Consider the following 26,845-nt stretch of genomic DNA (forward strand, 5'->3'; position numbering starts at 1 on the left):
GTTTGCATTTGGTGTCAAAATCGCTGTTAATGCAAGCTAGGTTAATGTAAATTGCAAATCCTAGATGTAAGTATCTGTTCACATAATTCAAAGTGATTACACATTTGTGAGAGAGAGATGTGAGAGAAGAACCAAAAGGAGGATCACACTTTAACACACACTAACATTTTCCTGCTAAAATCTGATCTGCTGGTGTCTTCTGCTGGCCCTCCTGCCTCAGCATTTTCTTGTGATGGACCAGGTTATTGCTCATAGCTGGTTTCTACTTCGTGTTCTTCCAGTAGGTACTTATGGAATTTTAATTTTTTTCTCTTTTATTGTATTTGGAAATAGTTGGGTTAATTCAGATTGAAAGGGTCTTCAGGAGGTCTTCAGTCTGACCTAATCAGAGCAGGGTCAGCCATGAGGTCAGACCAAGTGCTCAAGGCTTTATCCAGTCGAGCCTTTCAGGAGTGACAAAACTGAATAGATGGATGCCCAGCTGGCCTGAACAAACTCCAGCAGTGAGATGAGGAGATACAGAGCTGGTTACAACTAAACTTTGCCTTGATTCTTCAGCAAGCCAGAGGTGCAAAGCTTTGAGCTATAATTGAAGGTGGAGCAGATGTTACACGTGCATTGGAACTACACTGTGAATCCCCATCTAAAAAGATTTATAATTTCCCAGTTAATTTCCAGATGATCTTTTTTAACATGCTGAGGGTAGCAGATGTGTTTGCTATATCCCACTCTTTAAAGTCATTTTAGGAAGTTAAACAGATGGATGCCTTTTGAAATTCGGCAGCTGTAGCAGCGTTGTTTCGTGTGCCAGCGGGGATGGAAGGAAGCAGCAGCTGAGAAGGGCTTTGCTTGTGAGGAGCTGACCCACTTGCCAACAGCCAGTCATGTCCTAATGTTGTGAATCACAGGAATGATTGACTACACCTGCTGCTTTTCCTGTGGAATCAGTTGAGTTTCTAGACAGCTGGGCAAGCTTGAATACAGGTTGTTCTACCGCTGGAAGGAACAAAGCTCATGTTAATTCTCATACAGGAAGTGATTATGTCTCAAAACACAGAAAATCATTCCATCATCTGTGTGCCATTTATTTGGGAAAAGGTTGTGTGTTACAGTGTCCTTGCTGCTAAAATTTCAAGGGGAAATGCAAAATTCAGAAAATTTCTCTCTCAGTGCTATGTCTTCAGTGTGTTGTTTGTTGTCCAGTGACAAACATCAGCCAGATCTCCAATATGGCCATGAGTTGTTTTGACACTGATACCTTCCCAAAATATTCCAGACAGTGAGAGCAGTGTTATTAAAAATCTTATTGATGGGGTGTGTAAAATAAATGCAAGGCTGTCAGGTTTTCATACTGTAGCTGTAAACCATTGAATTCAGTACAGCATCATGGGTAAAACTCAGGGTGGCAGGAAACCTGTCACCTTAAAAAAATTAAAATTGATTAAATGCTGAAATATCAAAGCTGGGCAACAAATGTGTCACTAATTGTTACAGTGGGAACCTCCTTTGATTTGGTAGGAAACAAAATATTAGGACAGCATTCATGAGTAGGTTTTAATGTCAGTTTTGGGTGGTGGATATTAAAAATGCTTGAAAAAATCAGTGTTAGAACAGCACAGGAGGGTTTGTTATCAGTTTGCTAATGGGAGAACAAAGGAAACACAAGGAAATTCGAGAAGGGAAGCTTGATCCTGCCATGCACGAGGCTGCACAGTGGCCCTGCAGCACTTTAAATTTGATTATTTTGTGCTAGGTTAATAGACAGATTAAAGAATAACTGTTTCCTGTACATTTCCTTGCAAAGTGATTATTTAAGCTTTCTGGCTTAAAACTGAGTGTGATATTCAGCAGGTGCAAGTAAACCTCTCCCTCAACGGACATGTGGTTTTTAGGTTTTTTAAAATAAAATGAATTATTCCTATTTGCCTCTCCCCCACCCCAGTTTATGGGTTAGGTAATCCTCATCAAATTCCCTTGCTAGATCATCACAGTGGAAATGGAGGTTGGTTTTGGGGATGTTGACTCTTAAGAATGGTCCTGGCTGTTGGGTTGATGGTTGACTTATGTCTGTGTAATCTGAAGAAATTTCCCTGAACTTTTTGATTTAAGAATTTCAATAGAACCATTACCCCAAAATTTAGCTGACTAGGGTGTGCTTTTATTTTCCATAAACATCAACTCAGGACAGATCTTTCTTTAAAGGAGCTGTGGAGGTAGGCAGCATTCATTTCAGGGCATTATGTTAGGCACTTTTTGTGTTTCCTTTGATACCACAGTGAACAATCTAGGTTTGTATATTATTTTTTTTCTGCTAACGCTGGTGTTTGTATTATTGCAATTAGTGCCATTCTGTGGTGCATTGCAGGTGACTTCCAGTGCAGAGCTGCTACTGAACAGTTGCCCTGTGGAAATGCTCCCTTTTTGTTTTGGGTCCTAGGGAAGAGTGGCTGCCTGCAGGCTTGGGTTGTGAAGTGTACTTAGCAAAAACTGGAAGTGTAGGATGATAATCATCATTCCCTGGTATCAGCTGCCAGTAGGTGAGCACCACAAGCACTTACTCCATGGCTCCAGAGCTGCATGGTGCAGCACCAGCTGAACTGGATGCTTGGGCTCATTTTTACTGGAAATTGGCAGGAAATTTGTACTGAGGGGAATGGAGATAATGTGAGTGTATTGTAGGATTGGATCGTTCTGTAAAGAAGATTTTGATAAATACTTCGAATTTGGAAGGCAAATTCTGATGTTGGCTGTAGAGAAACTACACTGATTTAGGGCAAGTGAAAATCTGGTCCCATCCACTTAGTTTGAGTAGTGAAACTTTGCTCTTTACAAAATAGCTGAAGTTGCTTAATGATAATCTGGCCAATTTGTGTTTGTTCAGAACTGCTGATGTGGGAGAGACTGATGGCAGCTGAGGGTGGGTTGGAATGCTTAAGCAGATCCAGTTGTAAAAAGGCTTTGAAATACAGCCTTTTCTTCCAATCTGCTTCTCAGATGGTTTCTGCCTTTAGGCTCTGACAACTCTTCCAGATGATGGAGCAGGTTCATTTGAAATGTGCCAGCAAGGTTACAGAAGGTGACTACCTGATGATGTGAGGTTGTTAGCTTGTAAGTGGTGGCTATTTTTAACATGCCACTTCTCAAGAGGGGAAGGGAGAACAGCAGCAGCGGGAAGAGAGCATTTTTTTAGGTCCTCTCCTTCATATTTCATCTTAACATGATGGTTCTTAAAGTCAAGAGTAGCTTGTGGTATTTATAACATCATCATCGTCATCACCTTTCTTCTGTGATATGCTCATTAGTCACAAATGTTTTCTTTGCTTTTCCAAACACAACAAGACATAGGCAATGTCAAGTCAGGCATAAAATAATGTAGGAGCTAGTACCATTAACCTTGTGGAAACAAAGGACACATGAATAGATTAAGAATACCCAGATGCACATCCCTGTCAGGAAGACGTGATCTGCAAGTCTCTTTCCAAAATAGTGCTGCAATATTTATTCCAGGTGCTGTTAGTGGCATGGAGAGATGATGCCCATTGTTACAGTCCCAGACACAGAGATGTGCAAGTCAAGGTGAGCTATGGGCTGGCCTGACAGAGCTCCTCTGTTAGGATCATAAAGATTATTCATGTGTATATGCTTTACACTGTGGTCGCTGCTGTGACCGTGGCACAGACAAACAGTAAGCATCTACATCTTACACCACCACAGAAAGCATGAATTCAAATAAGCTCTTGCATTCCTCATCCCTTTCAGTCCTGTTCCTGATGAGTTTGTCTGAGGAATGAACTTTACATGCCAAGTCAGAGATGGACCTTTTCAAAGGCCATCACAGAACCCCTATCAGTGAGTGTCTCAAGACAGCAGGGCCCAGTTTTTATTAGATTGTGGGAAACTGATATGGCTACAAATCCAAAAGCAGTGGGAGCATAATGAATTCAAAGCTGTGAGTTTGCATTTGCTGTGACAATAGAAACTTAAGAAGCTATGGAGTGCAGTGCTACTCCAGGCTCATGTTACAAAACCATGCAGCACTCTGGTACAGAAATGGGATTAAATGTGAGCATTGTTCAGAAGATGCTAATTTTAAATGGTGCCATTTTCTGTCACCATGCAAGAGCATTTGCTTGTATCTGGCTTGCTAGTGTGGCTTGCTAGTGTGGCCAGTGAAAATTCCTGTGTATTTTCTGAAAATGAGTGGAACAGATGTTCTTGTCCAGGTGGAACTTGGCTTGTATATTTTTAAAAATTTTACACCATTATAAAATGAAGTGGAATTAAACCCAGTGTGAATTAGAAGCATGTCAGGGGACTACAAGTGGAATTTTAGATCAGAATTAGTGTAATGCAGACAAGATTTCTGTCAAAAGAACTGGGAGCAGAACCAAGGTTTCCTCCTCTTCTCACTGCTCTATATAAAGAACTCACATGTACAGATTATAATTGATGTGGTGAGAGGATGCCAAATTATATAATGCTTCTATCCACATTCCTCCTTCTAATCTCTACTGTTCCCCATCGGGGAGCACAACAAAAAATTATGGGGTTTACACCTTTACTCCTCTACACCCTTATGGGTTCTTCCATAGAATCGTAATATGAATGTACAGTTGGGATCAGCCCCTTCCATATTTGATACAGACGAGGAACAAAAGATGGATGTGAATGTGCAAAATGCCTGCAGTACCAAAAATAGATTCATATTTATTCCTGTCGTAACTCCAGTTAAGTTGATGGAGCTGTGCCAAGGCTGAACATGCCCACAGTCTATATGACAGCTGCCTGGCAGCAGTGAAGCTTGATGAGAATGGGTTGGAGAGAACAATTCAACCCTCTCATTCTGACACTGTGTCAGAATCTGACACACATTTTAGGGATATTCACCTTGGCTTGACATTATTTTGCTGGGAGATTGCAGATCCATCCTTAATGCCTAAAAGCCGAGGATAGACTTGATCAAGGTATTTTCAAGCCTTGAGTTCAATTCCATCAGCAGTTCTGAATCACCAGACCAGCTAATGAGGTGTTCTAATTGATAGCATAATTCTACATGGTTTTTCCATTTAGGCTAATGTAACATTTGGCTTTGTTGAGGACGAATATTAACCACAAGTTGAAAGGAAGATCTGATTCTCTGATCTTATTGCAATATTTCATCAAGCTTTTAATTTTATTTGCAATACCCACATGCAATTCATACAGACATTTTCTTTCCACTTGGGTATAGAGACCCTGTTTTGCTGTTAATTGATAATGTGTGAGCTGTGGAGGCAGCTTCAATGGTTTTACTGTTCCAGAAATGTTCATCTCATTCATAAAGATCATCTGTTCAAGAGCAGTCAACTCTGGGGCTTTTGTTCTCTTTACTGGCTTTATTTTGGGCGATGTGCTGACTTGCCTACAAGCTCTTGAACTACAGGCCATTCAAATAGTTTCCCTCTGGTGTGTTAAGTTCTTGAGTTCACATGAGCCTGCTCACTAAAATTTTGAGAGTATTAAGCCAGTTCTCAACACCAGAATCTTGGCACTTGAGCTGACACTCCATGGTGCTGAGCAGTCACAGTCACACACTGCTTTGAGTCCAAAGCAGTGATACTTTCTGAGCTTCAAAATCAGCTGTGTAAGCCAAATCAGTAGGGTTTGTTGTGGTTTCATTGTACTGTTTTTTGTTGTTTGTTTTTTTTTTTTTTTTCTAACAGGGAACTGCCTGTTTCTAGCATCTTTCCTTCCATATTTTCCCATTTGGGGAGTGGGTGGATGCTCCCTCGACTACAGGCAGATAAGGAGGGGATGTTGTGGTTATTCAGGCAAAGATACTCATCAGACTTAAAGCTGCAAGGGAATTTCTCCTAGTCAGAGGCTTACCCAACATTTCTGGGAAGGAATGAGGCTCTTGCTTTTTGTTTAGATAATTCGCCTCCTTTTTTAAGATTACTTACTCCTACCTTAGACACAGAAATTTGGGTGACTCAAAACAGGGAAGGGAAAACTGATTGGGCTTTTCAAAGATAAGAGAGGTTCCCAGATCCCTTTGACCGTCTAAGAGAAGCAGTTTCTTCTAAAAATCCTACCCTTAAAACTAGATAAAAATTAATTTATTAAGCAATAACAACAACAAAAACAACCCAAAACTAAAAACACAGACAACCCAAAAACTTGTCGATTCCAAAGACAGACCAAAATTGATGTTGCCAGTCTTTGTAGATAGAGCCTGTAATGTGATATAATTTATGATCTCATGTGATTACACTGCCACTGGATACAGCAGCATTTCAGTGCCATTATGCTGTGATGTTTAGATATATAAAGCATAATATGTATAACATAAAAACTCCCCCAGGGTTTAGGTGACAAAGGATTATTAGATGCAAACTGAATCCATGAGAGAAGCAGTAATTCTAGGTCACTCTTCAAATGTGTTGTCAGGAATTCACATTAAGCTTTGATGAAGAATATGTCCACTGATTTGGCAAAATATCTGTCAGGATCATAGACTGAGTGTATTCAGAAGAAATCATATTCAGTAGGTTGGACTGAACACTGAGAAATCAGTAAAACTCCTTTGAGTGTCCAAAGGAACTGTGGATTATTTAATCCACCATCATCAAAGGATCAGATTCCATAATTGTTATGGGAGCAATGAAATGAATCCTTTCTTTTGGTCCAATTAACTTTGTGGCTGGTTTGGTATCCCATGCCCTAGCCAGTTTTCCAAGATAAAAACAGAACAACAAAAACTGGCAAGTTGGGTGCAGCTGGGATTGGTGGCCTGAACCTCATAAAACGTGTGAAGAACAGAATGTAAAGCTGTCAGTTAGATCTTCTAATAGCTTTTAAACCTTACTGTATTTTATTACAGATCTAAAATTAGCCTGGTTTTCAGGCCTGGATCTTTTTCAAGATGTTCTTACTGGAGCCCAACCTTCTCTAAGCCAGCAGGGCTGAGTTCTCAGCATGGAACGATGGAAATGGTGTTGGAGCATCTGACACATTTCTGCTCCAAGGACTACCAGTCCTCTCAGATGGTAAATTTACATTCTTTATCGACTTGTAGGGTTTTGAAATGTTCTATATAGCTGTGTTTAAGCTGACACTGTGGACAGTTATGGCAGAACATTAGAAGATTTGTCTTGGTGGGATCTCAGTGAGGTGGATGATGAGAGATGTGTGCTTTCCCATCTGAAATTGGTGTATGAAGAGATTGAGGTGGAAGCAGTTACTTAAAAAACTAGCTACCATAAAACTTACCCTTCTGTAGTTACTACAGAACAGCCTGCAGAAGTGGTACACGTGAAAGCAGATGTGCTGAAAAATCCCAGCAACAGCCAAGACTGAACATGTGAGCTTTATGCGGGAACTTGAGTTACATTTTACATTGCAATGTTAGAGGAAGAAGAGTACTTGATAACAAGTACAGCACAATTTCTGACTTTAGTTTTTAGTTCTGCCACTTGGTCCTGTGTAACCTTGGGTAAGTCATTGAGGACGGCATCTGCAGGAGGATCCAGCAATGCTGTCTTTCATCCCGGAGACACCTACCATACAATCCAAGAAATGCCTCTTTTTTTCTGTCTGAAAGAGTCTCAGCTCTAAAAACCTGAGGTTTGCTCATTTGAAACTTCCTGAAAAGATTGAATGTTAAATAGGTAGGTCCCAGCTCCCCTTGCCATGAATGATTGAGCGTGATTGAGCCTCCCTTCCCCAAGCACTGCTCACAGTCTGGATGGGGCAGGGGCACTGGGGCTGGGCTTCCTCTGTCCTGCTGAGTCACTTCACCCAGTGTGTATTTCTGACATTTCAAGTGCAGGTTCATTGCTTCTCTGGATCCCCCATCCCTGGAAGTGTTTGAGGCTGGGTTGGATGGAGCTTTGAGCAACCTGAACTAGTGGAAGTTGTCCCTGCCCATGGCAGGGGGTTGGAACTTCTAATCTTTAAGATCCCTTCCAACCCAAACCACTCTCTTCTTGCTGGGATCACTCTTGTCCTTGCCACCCAGGCAGTGGCTTAGTGGTTCAGTACTTGGGGAGTGGATGAGGTGGGAATAAGGAGCTGAAGGAAGCGGCCCTACTAGGGAAATAAAGCAATTAACTGGAACTGTGATGAAGATTTGATTGAAACGCACCTTTTGCTTCCATGTCTCATGTTGGTTTTGTGAATGTTATTCTGAGACACCCTCCTATAATCATAGAATTGTTAAGGTTGGAAAAGACCTCCAAGATGCTCAAATCCAACTGTTATCCAGCACTGCCATATTACCACTAAACCACGTCCCCAAGTGCCTTATCCATGTGTTTTGTGACCGCTTCCCTGAGCAGCCTGTTCCAGTGCCTGACAATCCTTTCAGTGAAGAAATTTTTTCTAATATCCCATCTGAACCTACCCTGACACAACTTGAGGCCATTTCCTCTCCTCTTGTCACTTGTGGCTTGGGAGCAGAGCCCAACTCTCACTTTGCTACAGTCTCCTCCCAGTGAGTTGTAGAGAGCCAGAGGGTCCCACCTGAGCATCCTTTTCTCCAGGCTGAGCCCTCCCAGCTCCCTCAGCCGCTTCTCATCAGACTTGTGCTCCATTCCCAGCTTCATTCCCTTCTCTGCACTCACTCTAGCCCCTCAATGTCTTTCTTGTAGTGAGGGACAAGTCAGCGCCCTAACTGGGCACTGTGGCACTGTCTGTCCTGGTGCTGAGCCCCCCATGCAGTCCAAGGCATGGCTTGGTGCCCTGATTTGAGATAATCAAGCTCCCACGGGCCGGGCTGGTGCAGGTGTGCACAGCAAGGGGAATGTGTGCAGCTCTGAATGTGTCAGGATGAGCAGGAACGCGGGCTCCGGGGCTTGTAAGGGATCCTGGCAGCGTGGGGAGGAACCTGCGACACTGAGAGCCTCCCCAGAGCCAAGAGTTGCTATATAATAGGGCCGGATTACTCACTGTGCTTATTCAAATTCCTGTTGATGCTGGCAGCGGGAGTTTTTCCCGAACGGCCACGAACAATAAGTCACCTCCAGGTGTTTTGATTTGAATTTATTTATTTATTTATTCAAATTTCAAAAAGAAACCGATCCCCGGCTCACTCCGTGCCGTGCCCCCGGAGCATCCATCCATCCATCCATCCATCCATCCATCCATCCATCCATCCATCCATCCATCCATCCATCCATCCGTCCATCCGTCCATCCATCCATCCTCCGGAGCATCCATCGCTCCGGACCCTTCCGCCGCTCCTCCCCCTGCGGAGAGAGGGTGAGATTTCTTTCTTTCTTTCTTTAATTATTTAATTTTTTAGTGTTGTCGCTGCTGGGAGCGGGCAGGGCCAATCGGGGCCCGCCCTGCCCGCTCGGTGCCGGGCAGCCGCCGCCTCCCTCCCGCCCTGCTGGTCGCGCCCCCCCCGGGATGCCCGAGCCCGCTCCACTGCGGGAGGGACCCTGAGCTGCCGCCTGCTGCTTTCCCTTCCCTCTCGCCGCTGAATCGCTTTCATTTTTAATCGCTTCCCCCCCCCACCCCGCCCCATTCCCCCTCCCGCCTTCCAGGTTTTTATGCTCAGCACTGGGGGAGCCGGGAAATTTTGTGGCCGCTGACATATTTTGATTTAAAAAATCGCTGTCAGCGGACGTTTCTCCTTCTGCTCCGGCAGCGTTGTCCTGTTCACAGCTATTTAGGCTTAAGAAGCTTGATTCTCTAAGGCTTGTATCCAAGGGCATCAGTCATTAACACACTGAGCTACATCTGCTTCTTGGCTAAGACTGAAGAAGGACATCTTAAGCTGGAAATCCTGCTCGCTCACTCTCTAGTGCTTACGGAAGGGGAAGCATATGCAGCAGCAGGTTCCTTTTTTTTTTTTTTTTTTTTTTCTCCCAAAGGCTGCCTCACTTTGGAGATGCAGTGACAAGATAATGGAGTGAAAGTCTTTCATTTCCAGGCAAGAAAATTGCAGGAGTCAGAGAAAGGAAGAAGCAAGTTACATAGCAGAAATAGGAAAGAGGACAGTGGTAAGGAACTGAAAATAAAATTAGAGGAAACAGGTGGAAGGCTAGCATAAAGCTGGGAGATATTTTAGACTGAAAGTGGTGTATTTTTGCTTCTTTTTTTTTTCTTTTTTCCTTTCTCTTTTTTTTAAGTTTTTTTTTAATTGGTTTTATTGTTGATTTTAAATTCTAAGCTGATTTTGGAGATCTCTGCAGTAACCAGGCTGCTTTAGAGCAGAACAGCTTCCCCAACGTGTCATTTTCTCTCTCCCTGCCTGCTGTCTCTGCTCTTGCTGCTGCTGACAGAAACGTGTTAGGAAAGCAGAAAGAGAAAATGCCAGCCATCCTGGTAGCCTCCAAAATGAAATCGGGACTACCTAAACCCGTCCACAGCGCTGCTCCAATCCTGCATGTCCCGACAGCCAGGACCATCCCACAGCCCTGTTACCTGAAGTTTGGGAACAAGGTGGAGGTGACGAAGCCATTGTATTCCAGCCAGATTCCTCTCAAATCATCCAACGGACAAGAAAACGCGGGAGATGGCCTCCCAGCAAGGAAGAGTAGCTCGGTAGAAAATGGATTTGACACACAGGTTAGCAGGCACCAAATGCTGGGGAGGTGTATGTGCGAATTTATTTCTGTGTGGAGTGTGCAGCAGGTTTTCTGGGGTAAATAGCATGGAATTGCAGGGAAGGGATGTGTGTGTGTGTGTGCCAACATCTGTCTGCAGTGGTGGGATGTTTTATATTCCACACAGTGGCATGTGTAATTCTGTCAGCATGATGGAGCTGATGGTGGGGTGCTGAGGGATGGGGCTGCGTGTGCTGCTTGCCTGTGCTGCCTTCTCCATCCCCTCTGCTGGAACCCGGGGGGGATTTACAGGAGGGAGATGGTAGAGATGTTGTTTGTGGGGTGTGTTCTTTGTGTGCTTTCTGTAGGTGCTAAGTGTAAGGGCTGGCTCGTGTGCCTGGGCTGGGGGAGGATTGCTGGTTGTCATTAATGTGTTTTGTGTTCGGTCATGTACTGTACCAGAGCACTAGTTGTGTGAACGTTCTGTGGGGAGTGAATGGGAGGCAGTGCTTGATGCTGGATTACAATGTGCATGTCATTCAGTGCATTTGAATTAAACAGATTATGGAGGAAATGAACACTTAAGTAGAATTGCCTGTATAATGCTATACGTGCATGACATCATAGATGCAGCACATCATCAATATACACATTTTAGGTTTCCCTTTAATCTGTGTCAGCCTTCGAATGTATTTTTATATGTGCTGCTTGCTGTATAGGGGGGAGAGATGCTCAGCTGGTTCGATTTCTGTGGTTGCCTGAGGTTGTCAGTGTGGCTGGGGCTGCCCTGTGCTGCCGTGCCCTGGTGAGCTTTGCAGCAGCATGGGCACAGCGTGTGTGTGACTGTGCTAGGGAGGGAGCAGAGCAGATGGGCTGCTGCAGCAAGCACGATTGATTGCTGTGCTCCAGAGATGGCTGTACAGCCCTGGGATGTATTTTGGCAACAACCAGAAACGTTACACGCTGCTTCTGCCAATATCTGAGCCCGGTGGAAGGTGATACCATTATGCTGAGAGAGGGAAATGATGACAGAGACTCACTAGTTTTTTTTCCTTCTTTGAGAAATAATGGATCATCCCTACCACCTAGATTGTGAAGTGTGTGGCCTGGTAACCCTATTCCCTTCAGACAAGTGTGCCTACTGATGGGGTGTGTTTGACCGCATGCCCTGATTTCAGGATGTGCTGCACTTTCCTTGCTGGTAGACAGGGTGACGTATTGGGCTGCTCAGGCCAGACAGATATGACTGGAGCAGTTCCTGAGGGACTGAGAGCAGGAACAGGAGACAGCCAAGCAGGGATGCAGGGAAGTGGCAGCAGACAGACCAACCTGTGCATCACGTCTTGCCCTTACAAGATAATCAAGTGCTCTCTCTCACTCGCGCCTGAGTCTGTCCTTGTGATTATGAAACGTCAGCAAAATCTCATTATCTGCTGCCCTTTCTCTCACACGTGCCAGGGTTTCTGCATGGAAATCTACACTGCTGAAAAAGTGGTTCTTATTCAGAAATACTCTCTCATCTTGTAACAGATTATGCTCACAGAGATCTGCCAGTGGGAGCCTTTGCAGCACTAAGGGCAACACTATGGTGGTTTTAACCCTTACAAGGACGTGGAACAAACCCCATTTTTTGTAGCCTGATGATGAAAGGGTCTTGATGCTAACTTGTTATATTTGACCAGGGAAAGATTTTGGCTAAGGAAATGTCAGATAATTTTACATTTTTAATTTCTTCAGCAGCAGGAGAAATTTTGAACTTTGCATTCTCAGTAATCTCCTCTGGCTGGCAGTCTGAGCAGATGACCAGCACCTTTTAAGGTGTGAACCAGTGAGGCTTTTTTCACTACCTATTATTCTTGAATAAACACAGTCTTTTTTTTTTTTGTTGTTGTTGTTCAGCAATTTTGCTGATCCTTTGAGCTTTGATCCTTCTGCCCACAAAAGCATGCAGGGTTTTGCCATTCAAGGTGGTCATTTGGAATGGCAGTCTGTATCTAGAGGGAGATTTTTCCAGATGTGTTGTGTCAAGGGCACTGTTCATTCCTTTTCCTATTGTTCCTCCCTGCCAAGGGAGGAGGAACAGGATGGATGGACAGCTGCCAGCTGATAGGTCAGCAGCTGAAACTTTTATCTTGGAAGACCTTCAGCTACATTCAGGTGCAAAAGTGCTTTCTGATAATAACCATGGTAAGGTTCAGACTTGAACACTGCACCAGGTCTGAATAGCTTGAGAATCTGAGGGTGATCACTTTGCTCCTCTGGGGGATTTATCTGAAGCACCAATGTGACCCTCACCATTTTATTGGGCAGGCACCTGGCAATACCTGTGATATTCTTACAGTAGAATTTATAGTTTAGATCCACAAGCTGGACCATTGCCCAGTGTTCTGGCTCCTATCCTCTGTAGATCTTGGTCCCTCTGCAGAATTTTCAGCCCACAAGAAAGGACATCCTCCTGTGTGGGTGGAGGGAGAATGAGAGAGAGGTTGTGTCACTTGGACTAATTCTCTTGGTTCTGAGAGTATTTCAGGGAGTTGTTCTTAATCCCGTTGAAGTGAGTCCTTTTTGCACTACATAATACAAAATTTAGTGGCTTATTGGACTGATTATTCTGCAGAAGAGTCTAGAGCAGAATAGTCCAGAAGCCAGCATATGAGGATACCATGTTCTCGTGCTGGGTTAGCATGTTTCAAGGCACTTACACACCACTGCAAAGCTTCATGAGCTTTTTTGCTGCCAGGTGCTGCCTTTCTAGAACCTGAGAACGTGAGCACTGCAGGTGGTATTCATTAAAGCACCAATTTAAAAACAAAAACCTGCTGAAATTCAAGATGTCCCACTCACAAATGTGGTAGCAGTGAAAACTTCTAAATGTTTTGCTGATTTTATTCCTCTTGATATGGTTTTACGTGTGTTAGCTGGATTTTATATAACTGGAAGTTTTGTGCCTTAAGCCTTTATAAGGGCAGTGTGTTTTTTAAAATGCTGTGCAATTTATAAAAAGCACACTTCAGAGTATTTCAGGGGCACTTTCCAAAGAAAGGTCTGAGAATTTTAGCATCAAGCCCATTGTAAATGCTAGTCGGAAATCTTAGGTGGATGAATCATGGCAGTATCATTCCTATTTTACTGTTACTGATATACACACTCTATTTTTCCATATTAAATCCCCTGTGTTGTGCACAACAGTATCTGACTGTTGCACTGGTGCTTATTTTGTCTAATTTGAAAACACCGCCAATAAATTGTACTACCCATATTTAGAGAGAATTGTTTTGGAAATATTTAACTTTGTTACCAGAGAAACTTCTGTCGAGTAGATAGCAAGATTCTCATCTCTCATCTACAGAATGGTATTTCTCAGTGATTCTGAGAAAGTCGGATGCATTTGGCTACTAAATTTGCATTAGTTATTTAAGAAAGAAATCATTGCCCCTTAGGAGTCCCTGGTTGTGGTGTAATTGTTCATGCAGATGCAAGAAGGAAGATGCCATTGGGAATGTCACTGAAGGAGATCCCAGATTTCATTACTGTGTTTATTGCTGCTATGTTGTATTCTCCAAATTCTTGATTTTCTTTCTCCAGAGAACCTAAAAAATAAAATAAAATAATCACTGTTTGTACCTTCAGTAACTGAAGCAGCACTAAAGGCACCAGGACCTTGCTAAATGGTTGGTCCCACCCTTCCACTAAAACACTTGCAAGTTAAGAGACATCTGTTTAACCTGGGTTTAAAGTATGTGTGTTCAGCAATTACCTGTAATTGTGCTTTGTTTGGCTGGGAGGGGAGGGGCTAGGAATTGGTATTTCCTTGTAAACTTCTTTGCACTATTCATTTGCTGAAAGATCTTCTGGTGGACATGGCAAGCAGGTGCTGACAGTGTGTGATGTTCTCCCTCACTTTTCTCTTTCACTGCACTCAGCAAAGCCTAGGATTTCTACAACTCTTGCAACTCCTTATGCTGTCTACAGAACTCTTTTTAGTTTCCCTAGACCCTTTTTTAAAAACAATTCCATTTAAAACTGGTTAGATTTTGTCTGAAATCAAGCTACCTCGCTCAGCTAGATTTTTCTTCATATTGCTTTCCCAGTTTGTGAAGATCTTGTTGAGTTTGGCAGCCTGGATCTGGGGTGGTCTAGTTCTGGAGTGTCCTATATTTTCTAGATTTTTTACCTAGTGATTCTTTCCTAATTTTTCAAGACTATCTACACCTGGGTTGTGTTCCAGAAGCATTTGCCACACCTGTTGAGGTTAAAAACATCTCAGTTTTTTGCCTCATTTCCCATTGGGTAGTCCAAGTAATGACAAGAGTATGGAAGCTCTGTTACAGCTCCCTGATAGAAATGGAGTGGACAGCCATTCCCAGGTTGGTGGCACACTGCTGGCACATCCCAGGCAGTTCAGTCAACTGCTCTCAAACAGGTTAACTTAACAGGTTCCTCCAGTATTTTCCCACACCTCAGAGTTAGGCTCACATCAGATGTTTGATGAGCCACATGTGACCCATGATCTGTGGGCTCTTGGTTTCTCTTCTCTGCCTCACTCCCCTTGTGCCCATGCCATTAGCAATCCAAGTGAAGCCACATAGTTCAGATAGTAGCAATTATTTTTCTGTATTTTCATTAACTCCACTGTTTAAACCTCCATATCACTATCTTGCCAATGTGAAGCTTCATAGACAGAAGGATTAATGGAGCATATTGCAGAGAAATGATGCCTTCCCTTCTCACGTGCATTAGCCATTTTTCTGTGTGTTTCACAGTTCTCATGCCAAACCAGCTTGCAGAAGGGATAGGGATCAAGCAAATCTTTATCTGGACCCAATTTAAAGTCAGATGAACATCAACTGGTTTCAGTGCCATTGCATGAGCTGCCTCAGTCGTGTGAAATTTGGTCTCACTATGACTGCTGAGCTAATTATGAATGAAATTATGGGAAATATGGTCAATCATACTGATAACTTTCACATAAAAGATTGCTTTTTGCAGCTGCAAGAAACCAAATGGAGTCACGTTTAGGATATGAACAAAGGATAGATTTTACTGAAGTTGGGAGAAGCTGAGGAAAACTATAGATTCAGATGATCAAAATACATAAGCACAAAATAAATTTGAAATTGGTGCTAATGAGCTTGTTGGTATGATTATAGTTATGTACCTAAGTCATTCTTGCAAAAAAGCCTGTGCTGGATCTTTATGGTGGATTTTTTTTTTTTTTTACACCCACTGTAAGCAATTTGAGGCTACTAAGTAGCCAAACTCTTCTTCTATTTATGATTGCTGTAGGTTTGATATATTTCTAGATACATATTGAATAATATTTAATTGTTGGGGGGCAGGGGAGGGTTTGCTCTAGATGAAATGTTCTCAGGTAGAAAACAAGATAACAATTCCAAAGTTGTTTTACTGTGATTGTGAACATGGATTTTCCAGTGATTTGTCTTTTGATATAAAGAGCTACCTTTTCTGTAGCCTTGCATTTGAACTACAGGTGTAACATTGCACTATAAATTCAGGAGGTTCCTTAATCATTGGGTTTTCATTTAGAATATGCAAAGGGTTACTTTGCATAAAGTGACTTTGTTCAAAGCTCCATTTGTTTTTTTGTCATATTGGTAAATGTTTTTTTCTCCCTCTTACTTGTGACAGTCTGTCTATCTATCTATCTATCTATCTATCTGGCTTGAAAATTTGAATGTGCTTAACCTAAAGCACCTTAGACGTAGGGATATTGTTCTTATTTTTTGGAGAACATTTGTGAAGTGGATGGCTAAGGGACAAAGAAATGTAGCCAAGGTCAGAAAGTCTGCAGCTCTATAGAAAATTACTAGCTAGTCCCTTGATACTAGATTATCTTTCTCCTTTGCTGCTACTTGTTAACAGCTCAAAATGCTCATGCATATGGTGTCCATGTGTTCTCCTTCTGTCCTTGGAACTGTTAGTTCACTCCATTAAGTTGAATTTCTGAAGTGAACACTCTCACTCTTTTGTCCCTGCTTTAGCAAGTGATTTTTATCACCTTCTGCTGTGACACTTGATGCACGATGACACCAAGCAGAAAGAGGTACAAGCATATTGATAGAGGAGAACAACAGATATTGCTTTTGAAATCTGCTGGCACTGAACCTGAGCTGTACTTCTCAAAAAGAAAAAAAAAATCTGATTATAAAGAAGTCTGATAAACAAATAATTAACCTTTCCCAAGTTTCAAGTATCTAGGAAGTAAAAAAAACCCAACAAAACAAAAAAAATCCAAATACCCCAAACCAACACTAGTTATGCTCTTTTTGCTTGTCCAGAGGGTATCAGAAAAGAAAGCCTTTATTTACTGAGATAGTGTGAATTAAGTTCTGGGTTTTGGAAATTAAGGATTGGTATTGGCTGGTTTTAATTTGCTTTTAAGAGTCCTTTGAGAAACATTGTCTACTCTATAATTTTACTTTCCAGATTGTCTCACCACTAGATTTAAATCTCTGAACAATTTGTAGAGTATTTTAATGCTTCTAGCCTACAAGTTCCCTCTTCTTACCAAAGTGGAAGAAATTAAGGAGGTGCTTAAATCAATAATTATTTTGCTTGAACTTTCCAAGTTTGCAACAGGATAAATATTGTAAGTGCTGTTTGAGAAGATATATTTGTGAATTGAGCAATAGCTGGGCCTTTAATGAAAAGGTGTGTGTTCTGCTCTTGACCTTTTTTCCCATTTATTTTTTTGCTTCTTGAAGCTTTGGAGCTAAATCTTCTACTTTTTATTTTGATATAAATCAAGAGATGCTCTGAAAATTTTAACCCATTAATCTGTTTTTTTTCTTTGCTGCAAAATGTAGAATCTCATTCTCCTGAGAAATTCACCTGGCTAAAAATACCCTGCTTTAATATTATTTTTAGAAACATCTATACTTGAAGTATATAAATGGTTAGCTATGATGTGTATTATTAGACATGAACTGTTGGTACATTTTGTAACAGGAAGCTGCTGGTTTTCCATTCACCAAGAACTGGAATTCAGTCAAACACTTGGCACTTAGTTGTATGCCTCTAATTTTATCTGTAAATTGTTTTTTCTGAAATAGTTTCTGGAAACAGTCTCAGTTTCTTCAGTTTTGCAAAGGCATGGAAATAACTGCTAAAACTTAAAACAAATAAACCACCTATTAAAATAAATGAGAAAACAGGTCACTTCTTATTTTAAAACAGGCTGAATTCTGAAGTTTTCTTCTGATTCCACCTTTTTTTGCCTGTTGAAAGTATTTTTAGTTGTGTTATCCTTGGATTGATTTTCATTTTAATTTTGGGTTATTTCAGAATTGGAAGCAATGTGTGGGAAAACAATGCCTGAAAGGGAAAGGTATCCAACTTCTGTATTTGAAAATTCACTTTTACCAGGACTTTTCCCCCCGTGCATGTTGAGTTTTGGACTGTCATATCATCATATTTTGACAGTGTCTTGTTTACTTGCATTTTTTAGCTTGTGTTCATGCCTTGTCTTGGATGTTAAGTCCTTTTCCTTGCATGGATTTTTTTTTTGTCTCTACAGCAGTGGCTATAAGTTGCCTTATCCTCTCTTTCTCAGTGGGAAGGAGTCTCCCTAAGTGTCTTTATTTTACCTGTCCTGTCACTAATCTTGGTCCATCTCTTCTGTCTTGTCCTTTGTGTAGTGACAGCCATGGTATAATCCAAAAGTGCCTTGGCTTTGCTGTGAAGCCTTCTTGGAGAAAGCCGGAGATGTTTGTCTCACCTGCTGAAGAAAGCGAGCTAGTCATGCACATCCAGGGTTCCTCATGAAGTAAATAATCCATAAATAAATAAAGAGAAGCCCTGAAGCAGCCCTTGACAGGCTGACTTGCTCTCTGGCTGCAGCAGTAGCTCAGCTCTCAGTGCTGGGGTTACACTTGCTTGGCTTGGTTACGCTTTTCTCCAAACAAAGGGACTGACCTGATCGGTTTCAATGCAAGCCATTAAGCTGGAGATAAAAGGTGTGTTAGGTTCTTTTGGCACGGGTAAGTCCTTAAGGGCTGCATCTCAAATTTGAGCGTTTCTATTGCCCTTTATAAACCTTTGGGGTAGACAATACTATGGAGTTACTTGGTTGATACCAGTGCTGTGTCTGGTGGATGGGACAGGAAAGTCATGGGGTGCAGGAGAAAGGACAAGTGTTCCCTAATGAAAACTGATTATTGTCTTTTTTTGTTGTGAAAGGGAAGCCTCTAAGATGATGACCTCCCATAATCTTCTTCCATGAATGCAGGAGAGAGAAATTGTCTTTGGTGATGAAATATTGAATTCTTTCATCTTCTGTGGTCCCTGTGTAAGATCATTAGCATGCCTGAATGCTGAGGAAGATTATAGCCCTGCATTATATAGGCAAATTGTTGATGTTGTAGAGTATGTATATCACAACTAGGTTGAACATCTGGATGCTTTTGATATTTAATATGCAAATAAATTCAGCCATCTGAGAAAAAGCCTTTGCTCTTTGCTGTGAAGGCTGTGAAGCCTTCTTGGAGAAAGCCGGAGATGTTTGTCTCACCTGCTAAAGAAAGCGAGCTAGTCATGCACATCCAGGGTTCCTCATGAAGTAAATAATCCATAAATAAATAAAGAGGAGCCCTGAAGCAGCCCTTGACAGGCTGACTTGTGCTCTGGCTGCAGCAGTAGCTCAGCTCTCAGTGCAGGGGTCTTGTTGGCTTGGTTACACTTTCTCCAAGGACTGACCCAGCTTCCCTGACCATTTGCATGTTCTCCCTCATCTCCCAAATAACCTTGTAGGGGCTGACAAGGCCTTTTAGCCAAAGGAACTAGATTTCTCAGAGTTGTTTAGGAAGAACATCCTCTGGAACAGCTGTCTGAGGACACCCATGCTTTGCTCTTGGGAGAAGTGGGAGAGGTGTGTGACAGGCTGGAATTGTAATTTTATGTATTTTTTGTCTCATGGAGTGACATTCTCAGTCGTGAAGGCTGTTGTAGTAATACCTTTTTGTTTCACACCGTGAGGGGATCTTCCCTGACAGGATTGCTTATCTTCTGAAAATGCTGACCAAAAATTATTTTATTATCTGTTTCTGCCATCTCTTAGTTCTATATACTTGCCTACTGGTAGAACAAAATGAATACCCTGGTGGGATTTCATGTTGCTGATCTAGCTTGTGTGATATTCTATGGTGAATATGGGTGCTAAGACTTTGTTATACTTGCATATCTTGAAACAAGTGTTGAGGAGCAGATTCCTTTTTCTTCAGCCATCTCCACTTGAGCTGTGTCCACTGTTGGAAACTACAGGTAGTTTCAGTGCTGGCATTTTGATCCACAGTGATCAATGTGCAACTTTGATTGCAACTGGTGGAGACAATAACTAATGGATCAGTCTGGTAAGACAAATTTGATTCCGTTTTAAATTATTCTCCATTTGCCGGAGATGTATGGATATTTAAATCTTCAAAACTAATGGAAAAATGTCAGGTGTTGTGTCAAGATCAAATGTGCATTGACCATTTGATGTAATATTTTAGAAATTAAGCTTTTCTTGCTCAATAACCAGAGGTCAGTCTGCTTCTCAGGACAGCCACATGTATTCCAGACTTGTCTGAGGCTCAGCTGGGATGGATTATTTTGGGAAGGAGTATTTTTGGCATCACTGTATCTTACTCCTCTGGGATGGGCTCTGGAGCACACAGGGGTCTGTCTGGTCCTCCACAGTAACGTGCCAGATGGGCAGTGCCAAAGAAAGCTGGCAAAAAGGGGCCAGGTCCTCTAGTGTGCAGCTGGAAAGGGGAGGCAGCAGCATCCTCTTCATCCCTCTGGAGCATCTCCAGGGGAATTGTAATGAATTTGCTTTATTTCACTGAATCAAACCTCTTTCTGCTTTTCAAGAGGAAGAGCAGCGGTTGCCTAGGATCCTGTTTCCAAGCAGTCAGATAGCAGCTTTCCACACTGCAGCAATGTAGACTTTTTCCTTTCCTTTCCTTTCCTTTCCTTTCCTTTCCTTTCCTTTCCTTTCCTTTCCTTTCCTTTCCTTTCCTTTCCTTTCCTTTCCTTTCCTTTCCTTTCCTTTCCTTTCCTTTCCTTTCCTTTCCTTTCCTTTCCTTTCCTTTCCTTTCCTTTCCTTTCCTTTCCTTTCCTTTCCTTTCCTTTCCTTTCCTTTCCTTTCCTTTCCTTTCCTTTCCTTTCCTTTCCTTTCCTTTCCTTTCCTTTCCTTTCCTTTCCTTTCCTTTCCTTTCCTTTCCTTTCCTTTCCTTTCCTTTCCTTTCCTTCCTGTAAGATGCCTTTTGGCCTTCCCCTAGGAGGGTTTGGACCATGTAGACTGGTGGCTGGTGCAACCACCAAGATGCAGGATGGTGTGGTGGGATGTCATGCCCCTGGGTCACCACCACTGCTGGGTTGGTTTATATCAGGTTGGATAGCAAGGCAGTTTAGCCTGTCTTTAACACAAACATGAATTCCACCTTTCCCTTGTTGAGCAGGTAGACGAGGAACCTGAAATGATGTTTTTAAAAAGTCTATGGAGCTCCTAGACTTCTTAATATCAGATCCTTCACTCACAATTTCAGCTTTGTGCTGAAACTTAATCTCTTGGCCACAGCAGTGTGAACTAAGGAGGATTTAGCCCTCCTTATTGCCTCCTGAGTGCTCTCAGATTCAGCAGAAGAGGGGTTTGTGTTGGATAAACACAGATTTTCATCTCTTCCCCTCACAGTCTGAGAAATGTCCACTGGTATTGGACATTATGGAGGGGACTGATGCCACCCTTGGCTGCTGTGTCAGCATTTCTGGGCCAATGACCTGTCAGATCTACTCAGTGTTTATTGTGCAGCATCAGGGAAAGAGAAATTTGAAATTTCAGTGTTCCACTGGCAAATAATTGAATTTTAAATAATTTTTCAGTGGTTCTCATTAGCGTATATTAAATGAATTTTCAACAAATAAAAGCCCTAGGCTTTCTGTGCGCATGGGGCACGTTTTGGTCACGCAGACAATACCTATGGTGGAAGGAGGCTCTTGCAAACCATCTTGTGAATAGCTGCAGCATCACCCAGAGCCACTGCCTGCCCTGCCTCCTCCCTGCCAGCAGCTGGAATGGCAGGGCTTGTTCGGCCCGCACTTTGCACCATTTGCAGCAATGCTGCTAAATGCTGGGCTGAAAGGGATGGGAGCTCAGCTAATTTGCATGATTTAAAATGCCAGCTCGGTTTAATGTAGAGCAGCTGGTATATACTTAACTCCTTCAGGAGAAAACTTAATACCAGCAGATCGCATTATCCAGGGCTGTGCTCCACGCCTTTATTTCTTCATCTATCCCTTCCCCTTGCTGCCTCCCAGAACCTTTGTAAAGGCTGTGTGTGCATGGCTGGCAAAGGCTCTGCTCACTGCTGATATTTCTGTGTCTCTCAGAGTTCACAAAGCAATTGGTCTCACCGTGTGACAAATACTTGTTGCAACTCCTGAGCATCCACTTACTCACTGACCTTAGCAGGCAAGACTCTAAATTAAGATGTGTCATGGTGAAGGGTGGTGAGATTAGTTGGAAGAGGGACAGGTGTAGAGGCCTGGATTATGTGGATTACTGCATTCTCAATTTCTTAGGGTTAAATTTCAAGGTTGAAAATGGCTAATTCCACAATTATGGAATTAGGATATGCTGTGCTGTTCCTCTGGGTGCTGTGCCAGCAGCCAGAGTCAACTTGTGAGGGAAGGAGGACTTGGAGGATCAAAGAATTCCTTTGCTCCCCTGCAATAATTAGCATAACCTCAGTGAGAGGATGGAGGGAGCATAATCTTTTAATACCAACCTTTCTCAAAATTGACCTTGTCACAGGCAGATTCAGCCTCTCTCAGAGAGGCAGATGTGTGGTAGAGTCACTTTTACTGCATCAGAAATGCTGGCACAGTATCTCATCCTCTGCCAAAATTCTCTTTGCCTTTCCCTGGGTGATCAGCCTCTAGTGCCAGAGGCTCTAAACGTGCCTTTGGATGAGCTGTGGGATATTGATGGATTTCACAGAATCAGGGCTTCCTCAAGGCACTTACAATGGAGCCTTCTCTTCCTCTGGAAATTATTTATTCTGTCACGCTCGAGCTGAGTTTTCTCTTGAAAGAAGAGTTTCAAATGGTCACTTTTGAAGACCTTGATCAAGTGCAAGCCATTAAGCCAGTTTCAAGTGCAAGCCATTAAGCTGGAGATAAAACGTGTGTTAGGTTCTTTTGACACGGGTAAGTCCTTAAGGGCTGCATCTCAAATTTGAGCGTTTCTATTGCCCTTTATAAACCTTTGGGGTAGACAATACTATGGAGTTACTTGGTTGATACCAGTGCTGTGTCTGGTGGATGGGACAGGAAAGTCATGGGGTGCAGGAGAAAGGACAAGTGTTCCCTAATGAAAACTGATTATTGTCTTTTTTTGTTGTGAAAGGGAAGCCTCTAAGATGATGACCTCCCATAATCTTCTTCCATGAATGCAGGAAAGAGAAATTGTCTTTGGTGATGAAATATTGAATTCTTTCATCTTCTGTGGTCCCTGTGTAAGATCATTAGCATGCCTGAATGCTGAGGAAGATTATAGCCCTGCATTATATAGGCAAATTGTTGATGTTGTAGAGTATGTATATCACAACTAGGTTGAACATCTGGATGTTTTTGATATTTAATATGCAAATAAATTCAGCCATCTGAGAAAAAGCCTTTACTCTTGCAAGCTGAAAATACAGTTAAGCAACATGTATCCATCTTTTAAATGGACAGAAACCATTTTGTGAGATGGTTTAGAAGGTTCCTTTCTAGCTGAGCTAGAGCAGTGTGGTTTAATAATTGGTTGTCAGGCACCAGATCAAAACTTGGAACAAAAGAGGCTATTTGTGACCTGACTCCAGGTTTCTGGAACAGGAACAAATCAGCCAGCTTTTCCTTTTTGCTGTGTGAGAGAGCTGTCTGTGAGTTTGTAAATCCTCACCAACCATGCCACTTGGGTGTCTCAAGTATTGTTTGTTTTCTTTTTATAACTAAGGGATAAGTTTAGTTATTTTAATGCTTTTCCATTGGTTAATACAAACTTTTCAGGGATCCAAGCTTGACCTCTAATTCTTATTATTTTTCATTCCTTGCTATTTTCCACCACAGATATTTTTATTTTGCTGTTTTTAGGACTTTTCCAACCGGTGGGAAGGTTAGGAAAGTCAGTTCCAGCAGACTGGACATGCTGTGAAACAGCTTGAAGAAATGATAACACGAGTTTCTATAGCACCCTCATCCTGCCTTTCTGCCAGGAGGGGTTTCAGTCCTAAAGGGCAGGGAGGATGCAGGGTGAGGAGTCTGTGAGCCACAGGCCATCAGCATCACTGTCACCCTCTTGCTCCCTGCTGCAGTTTATCACGGCAGCTCCCTTATCTCACAGCTGTTCTGCAGAGATAAATCCACTATAATTCCAAGCAGCTCAGGTAAAGTGATACCTGGAGCCATGGATTACCTTAAATAGCTAACTGTGGGACTTCTAAACCTTCATGCATGTGTGATCTGTTATTTTCTTACTGATCTTTCTTCTTGAGGTAATACTTGAATCAAAGCAAGAGATACTCAATTTGAAGTCCTTTTCAGCAACGATTTATAGATTTTAATAAAACTTGTGGAAATAGAAGTCACATTGTTAGAAGGTTCTCAGCTATAAACAGATATCATTACTTTTGGCTGAGCTTTCTGAAAACAGCAGTTCATCCTTTATTGCTGAAAATAATTTGAAGAGAAGATGAGAATCAAAGAGCTGCTAGCACTATTTCAAATTATAATGAGGAGTTTGTGGGCTGTGGGTTTCCATCTGCACTCCCCTTCTATGCCATCTGCCCATGAGGAAAAAATCATATCAGCTGAGAAAATAAGAGGATGTCCTGCATTTAGGCATCCACAGAACCACCAGTTACACATGAAACCTTGTGAGATTTGTAATGGAACCTGAGCCTGTGATAGTGCTGCTCTGAATAGGAAAAGGAGAATGTATAAAAAGGCCGTTGAGATTTTGTAGGATGAAAATAGGAGATTTTAAGCCTCATGAAATGCATGATTGACCACGTTAGTAGAAGTGAGGAATCTGCAGAGTGTTGATTTGTAGTATGTAAAACAGCTGAGAACTATCTGTGAAGGCTGAGATTATGCTAATTTATGCAGTCCACATTGCTACTGCTGTTTAAAAATAGCTTCTTTTCCAGAGATCTAGAGCTACTGCAGGTTGGCTTTGCATTTAGCTCTGCAGATTTGAACACAGAACAAAGCCTGACTTATGTGGTCTTTTTATCACAGAATAGTTAAGGTTGGAAGGAACTTCTGAAGCTCATCTGGTCCAACTCCTCTGCCAAGGCAGAGAGCAGATTACACCTGAACAGATCACCTAGAGCAGGTTACACCTGAACGTGTCCAGGTGGATTTTGAATACTTCCAGAGGGGAGCACTGCATCACCTCCCTGGGCAGCCTGATCCACAGAATAACAGAATATGCTGAGTTGGAAGGGACCCAAAAGGATCATCAAGTCCAACTCCCAACCCTGCACAGGATGCCCCCAGAATCACAGCAGGTGCCTGAAGAGTGTTTTCCAAACCCTTCTTGAGCTGTGCCAGGCGTGGTGCTCTGAGGCTGTTCCAGTGCCCAGCCACCCTCTGGGTGAAGAGCCTTTTCTAACACCTAACCTGAACCTCCCTGACACAGCTTCAGGCCATTCCCTCAGCTCCTGTCCCCTGTGACAGAGCAGAGATCAGTGCCTGCGCCTCCTCCTCCCCTCACAGGGAGGTTGCAGACCCTGCTGAGGTTTCCCCTCAGCCCCCTCTTCTCCAGGTTGAACAGACCCAGTGCCCCCAGCCCCTGCTCACACCTGAGCTTCCCCCAAGGCCTCTCACAATCCTGGTGGCCTCCTCTGGACACTCTCTGACAGCTTCATGGCTTTTTTACCTTGTGGTGCCCAAAACTGCCCCAGCACTCGAGGGGTGAGGCTGCTCCAGCTCAGAGCAGAGCAGGACAATCCCTCCCTTGCCCGGCTGTGCCTGATGTCCCCAGGACAGGGCCTGGCCCTCCTGGCTATTCCTGATGTCCCCAGGACAGGGCTGGCTCTCCTGGCTGTTCCTGATGTCCCCAGGACAGGCCTGGCTCTCCTGGCTGTGCCTGATGTCCCCAGGACAGGGCTGGCTCTCCTGGCTGTGCTGATGTCCCCAGGACAGGGCTGGCCCTCCTGGCTGTGCTGATGTCCCCAGGACAGGCCTGGCCCTCCTGACTGTTGCTGATGTCCCCGGGACAGGCCTGGCTCTCCTGGCTGTGCCTGATGTCCCCAGGACAGGCCTGGCCCTCCTGGCTGTTCCTGATGTCCCCAGGACAGGGCTGGCTCTCCTGGCTGTGCCTGATGTCCCCAGGACAGGCCTGGCCCTCCTGGCTGTTCCTGATGTCCCCAGGACAGGGCTGGCCCTCCTGGCTGTGCTGATGTCCCCAGGACAGGGCTGGCTCTCCTGGCTGTGCTGATGTCCCCAGGACAGGCCTGGCCCTCCTGGCTGTGCTGATGTCCCCAGGACAGGCCTGGCCCTCCTGCTGCAGGGCACTGCTGATGTCCCCACATTCACTTGCCATCCACAGGAGCCCAGGTCCCTTTCTGTGGCTCTGCTGTCCAGTGTCTCATTCCCCAGGCTCTCTGTGCATCCAGGGCTGTACACCCCAGTGCAGAATCCGGCGCTTTCCCCTGTTGAGCTCCTCGTTGTTGGTGCTTGCCCCCTCCTCTCATCTGCCCAGATCTCCCTACAGGGCCTCCCTGCAGGCTCCTTCCAGCTTTGTATCATTGCAAACTCGCTTAGTATTCCTTTGAGTCCTGCATCCAAGTCATTAGTGAAGGTGTTGAAGAGCACAGGGCCTCAGATGGGGCCCTGCAGAACCCCATTGGTGACAGTCTGGTGCCACCCCATTCATTGCCACTCTTTGCACCCAACCGGTGAGCCACTTGCTCACCCACCACACGATGTGCTTATCCAGCTGTGTGCTGGACATTTTGTCCAGAAGGTCACTCTGAGAGACAGTATCAAAGGCTTTACTGAAATCCCAAAAGATTACATCAGCTGGCTTCCCTTGATCATCCAGGTGAGTTACCCTGTCACAAAAGGGAGCCAGGTTTGAAGAGCAGGACTCTCCCTCAGGAAGATCTATAGTGGTGCAGTGCTTGCTGCTGTTCCCCTCTTCGTGGAGCTCTGCCTGGCTCCACCACATTGCATTGCTGCCACTCAAGAGGCTGAAAGGGAAATGTTGCCCCTCTGGCTCAGGAATGGCACAGAAGCATCAGTGGATGCCCTGAACAGCTGCAGAA

General features: G+C 43.4%; 1 protein-coding gene across 2 annotated transcripts in view; it reads left to right on the top strand.

Annotated features, from left to right (window-relative positions):
• The first annotated feature begins 9,879 nt into the window (after window positions 1-9,879).
• The window catches only part of NAV2 (neuron navigator 2), a 213,198-nt gene continuing 196,232 nt past the window's right edge, over window positions 9,880-26,845 (top strand). For both annotated transcript variants that reach the window (XM_054515028.1, XM_036383390.1), the window contains exon 1: window positions 9,880-10,554. In XM_054515028.1, coding sequence (XP_054371003.1) covers window positions 10,297-10,554 — 258 coding nt within the window. In that variant the 5' untranslated portion in view covers window positions 9,880-10,296. The remainder of the gene's footprint in view (window positions 10,555-26,845) is intronic.

Source organism: Molothrus ater, chromosome 6 (assembly GCF_012460135.2).
Source record: "Molothrus ater isolate BHLD 08-10-18 breed brown headed cowbird chromosome 6, BPBGC_Mater_1.1, whole genome shotgun sequence".
NCBI classification, from domain to species: Eukaryota; Metazoa; Chordata; class Aves; order Passeriformes; family Icteridae; genus Molothrus; species Molothrus ater.